The 9,078-nt window shown below is 31.9% G+C and overlaps 1 protein-coding gene across 1 annotated transcript; it reads left to right on the top strand.

Moving 5' to 3' along the window:
• Nucleotides 1-219: 219 nt before the first annotated feature.
• Nucleotides 220-8,590, top strand: LOC148282468 (zinc transporter ZIP11-like). The gene is made up of 2 exons (XM_088224994.1): nt 220-469; nt 7,347-8,590. Exons 1-2 carry the CDS (start codon nt 362-364, stop codon nt 7,593-7,595), a joined length of 357 nt encoding a protein of 118 aa, XP_088081120.1. The 5' UTR covers nt 220-361; the 3' UTR covers nt 7,596-8,590.
• Nucleotides 8,591-9,078: the final 488 nt, after the last annotated feature.

Genomic DNA, 9,078 nt, shown 5'->3' with positions numbered 1-9,078 from the left:
GCTTACACAATCAAACATTGTATTTCTATCTGGTTCACCGACAGGCACTAACAGATTGTCATATACTTGTTCAACATTCGAGCGCACTGTACGTATTTAGAATAAATAAACAAAGGCGTAAATAAATAAAAACATAAAGTCGAAAAGTGTAGATAAGTATCTACCTCTAAGATAGCAAATAAGTTGGACTTTTTTTTTTTAGCCTTTAGCAACACTATTAGTAGAACGTCAACGAAGTTAATGTCAGCTAGTTTTATGATAGTTCGGTTAGAAAAGTCATCTCAGTGGAGTTATTAGTGTTTGGAAAAGTGAAGATAGTTTTGTTTTGTGGTTATCAAAGTGAGTGCTACTATCTCAAATAATGTTAGAGGGATATCATCCTGTGACTCAGGCCCTTCTTGGGACCTTATTTACCTGGGCAATGACCGCTGCAGGTGCGGGCCTTGTAGTCGTCATCAGAGGAACTAAGGTAATATCAATGAAATCAAATATATATTAAATCATACCGGTGTTTTTTTTATATACGTAATGAAGACCTAATATTTTAGCGTATACCAAATAATATAACACGTACATAACCTCTCATAAGTAGACCGTTTGTAATTTGTTTGCGTTTACAATCCACAGGTATTAATACCTCATTTTCAGGATATTTACTGATTTGTCTTTAAGTATATGTAATATCAGACAATATTTTCTTAAACTATTTTAGTTTCATAGGTATGTCGAATTATAATTTTTATAAAAATATTTTTCATTCCTAGTGGACAAATATTTCCTTAGCAAAGAAAGTTTGAAGAAAAATAAGCGTATTATTTCATGAAATACATCGTATTGTAGCTCAGTTGGAAGTATCATGAGACTAAATTAGGTCGATTAACTGGACGCCTCTAAGATTACAACCACATTCAAATTAGATTTCCCTCTGAAAATCTCCACAAAACTTTACATTACCTAATATTTTTTCTCAACGGTAAAAAATATGTAAGGTTTAAGAATTTAAATAAGTACTTATTCCATCATCCGGTAGTTTTCAATTTTTATGGATCCTTTTTTGTTTAAAGAAAGATTCTCAGCAGCTTCAGATGCCTATCCAGATACAGTAAAATTTAATTTGATATATTGAAAGAACATCTTTGTAGAATAATATTCTATGCCAAATTTGTGCCTGAGGTATGCTTAGGCCTGAGGTATATTAGTATATGCTAAAATTATTCTGCTAGACATTTGGAGATGTACATTGTCATCCCCCTGCTCTGGAACATGAATATATGACAAGGGCAAGAAATAATATCATTGTCAATATTCCTCCCTTTAGTACAACATTTGAACAAAGGTGCGAGGATTATTTTTCTGCCAATTTTTTTAATATGCTTCCATATAAAATTGAGTTAACTGATAACAAACAATATTTCAAAACACAAATAGAAATATGGCTCAAGAAAATTAGGATAAAAGAAAAAGAACATTTGAATTACATGATTGGGAAATATGTAAAAAAAACAATTAACACCACAGTTCTCCTCAGAACGGGTTTCCCTAGTGAGGAATACTCTTAAATTATTTTTGTATATGAAATATTTTATATCATCATCATCATTACCTTTCCGCACCTAATGGTGCATAGGGCACTGCATTGGTACACCAATCATAGCAATCTTGATCATTTTTGTTACATGAAGTTAAGATGATCAGTCTTACAGTTCAGGTGCCAGTCCAGGGACTATAAATATATTAGTGTAAATATACCTTTTTAAATAAATATTTCATTTCAACCATGCCGGGAATCGAACCAGAGACCTCTTGTATGGTAGGCAAATGCGCTGAACACTTTTATTTTTTTATACAGTAAATAAAAAAAATATATATCAAACCCGGAACTTCAAACACCATAGCAAAAAGGCAGTTATTTGTAAAATTCATATTTTAAGATAGTACACTTTTTAGTCTTTATTAACTTTATGCAAATAAAAAAAGAAACTGTAAATAATCAATCATCAAAAACACAGTATGTCAATTGTTTCTATAGCATAAAACCTGTGTGGGCCATATCTACACTAAGTTTTTGCTTATAAATCTTTTGTTATTTTGTTTGTTATTGCTTCTTCTCTTAGTCCCCTGTCAGGTATCCCCAGCGTTAGCAATCACTCTGGTGAAAGTCTCTCTGTCCTGTGCTGCCCGGGAAAATCTGCTCCACAGTCCTGGAGCCAGTCCAGTCTTATATATTATGCAGCCAGGACATCTGTCTTCTTCCAGCCCCTCGGTGACTCTCAATCTTGCCTTTCAAATTAAATGAAGCAAGAGGTACTTTTCTCCATGCATTATATGCCCCAGATACGAAATTTTACGAACTTTTATAGCAGTCAAGAGTTCTCCGCCTGTTCTAGCTCGATTTAAGACTTCTGAGTTCGTTATCAGGTCTGTTCAAGATATCTTAAGCATACTGCGATGCAACCACATCTCAAAAGCCTCCAGCCTGTTCATAGTGTACAAGTCTCACAGCCTAAAAACTTAAAAAACATATCGTTTTTCTTACTGAAATTTTTTGGTTCAGATGGTTCTAAATTTCTTGCATAACATTACTTCATATTTAACTGCAATCAAACACAATCTGTTATTATAATGAAGCAATGGTTTGTGTTTAGTATATAAATATATTGACAAATTACACTCTACAGACGAAACCTTAATTTTTTTATCAAATGAAAATTGATCATTAGTATAATCAGAAATCTCAAACATGACATGAAAAAGGTAATAAAGAGAGAGGAAAAGAGGAGAGGTTAAGGAAAATAATGGAATTTGCCATGAGTTATGCGAGGAATAAAAAGAAATAGCAAGCCTAAAAAACTTTCTTTTTGTCAAAATGCAATCTCTCAATTATGTCCGATGGGTGCACAAATGTCGAGATCATCATCAGGAAAAATCAATAAAGGAGTTTTGCGTTCATTTGGCTATGTAAAGCAAATGAATGGCGATAAAACGATGCAGATATTGATGGATGCAGAAAACTATTAATCCAACAAATCCTTGAAGATGGATTAGTTAAAAGTCTGAATTATCTGCACACGTGCCTGAGAAGATTTACAAATGTATAGGAAGTAATGTCTGTTTGCAAAGACAGGGTGATATTTGGAAAAAAAAATCTTTAAGGAAATAACCCCTAAGCCTCTATTTTAGAGACTTGTCAGCAGGTGGGAAAGAATGGAAGGAAGTTATGAAAAATACACCACAATGTCCAGACGAATTGAGAAAATAATCTTTCTTGGATTTTTTTTCTTGCAACTGGCAGGAATTCCACAGTTCCAAATTTCACAGTTGGCCGTCTAACCAACTGCACCACAGCGCCTGTCTAATATAGCATTCTATCCTCTCTGTCTACCCCTATGGGGGTTGGCGTGATGGTTTGTTTTGTTTTTTGTTTTCTTGATAAATTTTGATAATATTGCGAATAAGTACTTAACATATGTGTTTTAAATAAAATATTTATACTAGTTCCTAAGATCCTCAGAAATATCGTATACAAATACCAATCATACCATTATGAAATTAGGTGTTAAAATATATCCAAAAATATGTTATAATTTACACATTGGTGTGCCGTGAGTTACCATAAAAACACAAATGTAATTTTTTTGCAACCCACATTAAAAACTGGCTAGAACACCCAGTTTGGAGGTGAAAAAGCCAACAGAAAACTAAGAAGAAGAAGAATACAAAAAAAAAGTTCGTATGATTTAATAAATAAATACCAAAAATGACATAAATAAGTATTCTGTTCAATAATAATTTTAAATATCGAGTTAAAGTAACATTGTAAGTTTTTTTATGAAAATTAAACTGCGAATTGTAGACTCTTACTTTCTTATATAATTTATGTATGGGTATGTGTAGTTCGGGCCAGTTTCAACAAGTTCTAAATCATCAATCAATCGGATTCAAGTTTAATATAGTGGAGTTCGAACCTCAGCCCTCCGATCTTTGAGTCCGTGTCTGTAAATCCTACGGGATCATAACCCGGTTACTCAAATTCAAACTGTTTTTATAACGTTTCTAATTATATTTCTCTTTTAGCAGTTGAAGATTCAATTAATATTATAATAGCAAATAAATTATAGTATTCAAATAAGTATGCATAACACCAACAATATGACTAAATTAATATCATCCGCAAACATGACAGTTTTCCTTCTTTGCGTAAGTATATGAGACAGTAAATTTGCATAAATTATCTGATCAATTCAGCCAACCACTGAACTTTGAGTGAATCCATTTAACAATGTTGTGTTTAGATGAGGGGTTTAGTAAATGGTTGTAAATAAATTACCGACCCAATTGTATTATGAGCCATCTGGGTTATTCACCTTCCTGGTTAAATTGTTAATAGTAAATGCAGCCTGTATATTATAATTTACACAAATTTAAACCACTTATATTGTTGCTTTCTTTAAATCATATAAGTGACCCAATCAGTCCATTTAGCGAAAATCAGATATATGTACAAACATACTATTTATTGGTGTCTCGCAGTTTAGTGGTGTGTTTGGCTACCATGTAAAATGTTTTTTTACTGCGATATTTCATGTACCAAGATAATCATCTTGATTTCATTAAATATATCATTATTATACACTGCAACAATTGGTATATGTACCATCAATGCAGTACCCTATGCACCATTAGGTACAGATAAAAGTAAGAGAAAGAATATAAATAACATCAATACTTTAGTATATAATGTTTTCAATTGTTTTCTTTGCCACGTTACATTAAAATTTTAGATTCAAGTTATAAAATTTTAGTGGTCTTTTTTATTTCAATGTTTTTAGTGAAAATGAATAAATCAACCTTGCACAGCATTTTAACAAAGATTTGTTTGTAGGTAGGCATAAGGTTTGAAATAACCAATTACGTGCCTCCCTTCTTTTATATATTTTTTATATGCACCCATCTCTACTCACTACACCGATAATACCTTAAGGGCGCTTTAAAATACAGATAACCCTCCTATAATTTGGTCTCCCAACAACACGGTTTCGGTCTAACACTATTACAATTTTGAAAAAGCCTTCCCACAATACGGCTTCTCACATCACGGTTGAGTAGATATTTGGCAATTGTCAGTTGAAGCAGAAAACGACCGTTAGTGTTGCAGTCTCACGGATCAGAAGTTTGAGGTTTGAACCCCACTCTACCCCAACTTGATTTATATTTTCTAATAGTGAGTTATTTACGATTCGTTGAAAATGACCACCGAAATTTAAATATTTGAAAAACAAAATCAATCGGAGGCGACGGTTTTGACAATATGAGCATTCAGGACGTTCACGAGTTATTGATGGAATCAGATTTGCTGGAAATGGTATCAAACACATGAATCTTCTTTCAAGGAAAAGAGTAGTGATGAAGATTGCGAAATTTTTTTTTTTACTGAAAGACCTTTAAAGCACATTGTTCCGCTAAAAGCCGGAAATTCAAAAGGTAGCTGGAAAATTGTCTGTTTTTGTACCAGAAAATCTACAAAAATCTACAAAAAGCGCAAATGATAAAAAAAGATTCAAACAGTGAAGATGTTATTATCATTCAACCAAAAAAACGTTTACGTTTAGATGTACTTTGGAGCAGCTATAAGGAAGAAAATAATTTAATCAAGATTGAAAAAAATGAAAATGATGTTTTATACTGACACTTAAATATGATTATGTTTTTACAAAAAAAAATATAACATAAAAACTGTTTTGAATTTTTTGGAACCTAACACTCCTTTCTCTACTGGCTCTGAATCTCATATGACACGGGATTTTGTAGAAACCTATTTACCGTGTTGTAGGAGGGTTACCTGTACTTGTATATACTGAAGTAGGTTGTAGTCCCGTGGACTCACAGATAAGTGATCTGAGGTTCGAACCAATTCAAAATATTTTGAATACCCTGTAGACCTAATTCTGTAAACCTAAATATGTGTTACTGTTCAATATTTTACCATTAAAAAAGTTCATTTACAGAACTAAATCAACAGTTTTTGGATTTAATTTAGGAATCCGAATATCCCTTAGTAAAACTATCGCATGACAGTTTTTGGAAAAATCATATAATTAAATGGACATATTACTAGTGTGAAAAAATGGCATTTCAATTTGTTGGTAATTGCCATCCGTACCTTCATTCTTGTATGGACTTTCATCATGGTGAGACGTGATGTAATATGCAGTCGTGTGTGAGGAAAAAATCATTTAACACTGTTCTTAGCAATGTGTCTTGTAGGAAATATATGATTTAAATTTTTCTCATGAACTAAAACAAGAGTAAAACAGCATTCAGTTAAAATTGCTTTGCCGTATTTTTCATTCTTAACTGTATTATCAAAATTCATTATAAACTTCATTCTGCCAAGATAAAGGTCGTTCTCACCTCGACTGTGAAAAACAAAACGATGGTAACGAGTTACACTAAAATAATATAAATCAAAGAAATATGTATATCCCCTTCATACGTGAATGATTGCGTCGTGATCGTTGTCTTTTTTAATTTTTAAATTTATTTATACAAATATGTATATATGTACATATATATATTACAAAAAAATAATAACGTATCCCTAACTCTATGAGGCCAAGAGCCCTGTGTTGAGCTGGGATACAACATAATGGAAAGTGGAAGCGTGCATATTATTAAACAATAACAAAAATAAGAATTCAAAATTATTCACAAAAATATAATTCAATAAACATTTGGACAACACGCTTAATAGTATATAAATCTATGCAATATCTTGCAGCAGTCTCCTGCAATGGTCTCTAATTGAACGTAGTTATGCAGAGAGCAGCCAGCCATAGAAAAGTGAAACTGAGATAAAAGCACCTTTATGAAACAAGTGAATAATCAAATCCACATGACAGTTGGAATGTTTTTGATTTTGACAAATGATAAACAATGAATACATTAGTTTTTTCACATGACAAACAAGAATCGAAGTATGTATTTAACCAGCTTTAATGATTTTTGAAGTACCGTTAGATTTTTCTAGAGCTGTGGGTGTTTTTTGCAAATTGAGAAATGCCATTTTGATTGACACTTTTTTCAGAAGGTGATTATTATTTATTGTACAAAAGCGGTCTGGCTGTTTTTAGCAGAACATAGAATTGACCTTACTGCACCCGAAAACATCAATATCTCATTTTTTCGAAATTGTGGACTGGCTGCTTTCTGCATAACTACGTTCAATTTGTTGAGGGAAATGTCATATTTATTACATTTTATATACAGCTAGTTGTGAAGTAACAGGTCTATTAATTATGCCAATGGGTAAATCGTAAAGAAAAAAAAAGTATTAAATCTTGTTTCAGAGAAAACTACTGGATGCATCATTAGGATTTGCAGCTGGTGTGATGATAGCAGCCTCATATTGGTCTCTCCTATCTCCCGCCATCGAACAAGCTGAAGAATCTACATACTATGGAGAAAATGGCAAATATGCATTTGTGCCTGTGACGATCGGATTTCTATTGGGCGCTGTGTTTGTCTATGGAACCGATGTTTTCTTGGATTACCTCGGAATCAGCTCTGCCAATATGATGCTTGGTGAGTATTTGTAATTTTTTAGTACTTACTCCATCAAGATAATGTCTAGTGACATTTCATTGTAATTAAAACTTTTATGTACATATTTTTTTCAATGCTGCATTATAAATAATCCAATTTAGAATTTGAAGTTGTCTAACTGGTAATGGAATATTTCAAATGCAAAACAGATCTTTTGAATTCAAAACATTTTGAGAATTTCATTAACCCTCTGCACGAATTATGAAATTTGATCAAATAAAATTTAAGGATACTTTCTATGTTGAAAAGGGCATTTAAAAATAAAGCTTTTTTTTCAAATTTCAAACGTGCCCCATGAGTCTTAAAGTGACTAAGGGGTACAAAAAAATATGTTATTCCAATAATTTAACCCACACGACGCACAGAAATACTTCATAAATATAATTACTTACAGTTTGTAAATGTCAAATTTCAATAATAAATTATTTATAAGGAGGAGAAACACGCATCGACTAAAAAACTTTATAAACGTTGGAAATTAAATTCAAAATCGATATGGGTTTGTTTTCATTTGGTGGTGAGTTTTTGAACCATTAATATGACTAGAGCAAAGTCTAATTATGTTTAAAAAAGACAGAAATACATTGTGATAGCGAAATGGCATCTAGTCAAAGACGACTGATTTTAGGGCCTCATAGGAGGTCTTCGTGTATGAGATAGTTAAACAATTTTGTTACTGTGCGATGAAATATTTATCTACCCTGGAATAAACGAATGTATCTAAACTTGTTAAAAATTTCAGCTCAACCTCAATTATGGTTGTACTAAGAGCATGTATATAAGTCAATAAAATGTGTTATCAATAGGCCTTATTTGTAAACCTGGTATAAAGTTACGCCTAGGCATAGTGGTTGAATAAGGATGAGAATACCCAGAAAATGTTGTATTATGCATTTGTTAGAAGTCGGCTTGAACATGCAAATTTAATCTGGTCCCCATACTATCTATGGAAATCACATATATGAAATAGAAAAAGTCAAAAATAAAATATTAAAAGGTCTATCGTACAGAAACAATTACTAATTCAATAATAACTGTGAAGTGAGAATACATTTTAAGATAGACTCCTTGGATAATAGATGACAGATAGCTGACTTAATGTTTTTATTCAAGCTTTTAAATGGCATTGCTGTCTGCCCTAATTTACTTAGCATAATTAATTGTCATTTACCCTTTAAACGTATCTGTCACACCAAATGGTTTTACTGCGCTGACGTAAATACTAATGCAGCAAAAAATTAATGCATGCATAGAATTTTCAATTTGTATAATAACATTATTAGAGCCAATGCGAGCGATATATGTATTAATAATTTTATTATCGTTTGAGGTGAGTTACGATAGGTAAATGCGATACTATTTTTTGAAATTTTTATTTTAATTTTACAAAGGCATATATATTATGCACGAACATTTAATTTTTTGTTTTTCAATTTCGATTCTACTGTAATATAACTTATGACACATTATGTACAT

The sequence above is a fragment of the Micrasema longulum genome, unplaced genomic scaffold, assembly GCF_059751315.1.
Source record: "Micrasema longulum isolate JH-2025_06_02 unplaced genomic scaffold, ASM5975131v1 h1tg000323l, whole genome shotgun sequence".
NCBI lineage: Eukaryota > Metazoa > Arthropoda > Insecta > Trichoptera > Brachycentridae > Micrasema > Micrasema longulum.
The sequence above is the reverse complement of the archived record's forward strand: the minus strand, read 5'-3'. Positions and strand labels throughout refer to the sequence as shown.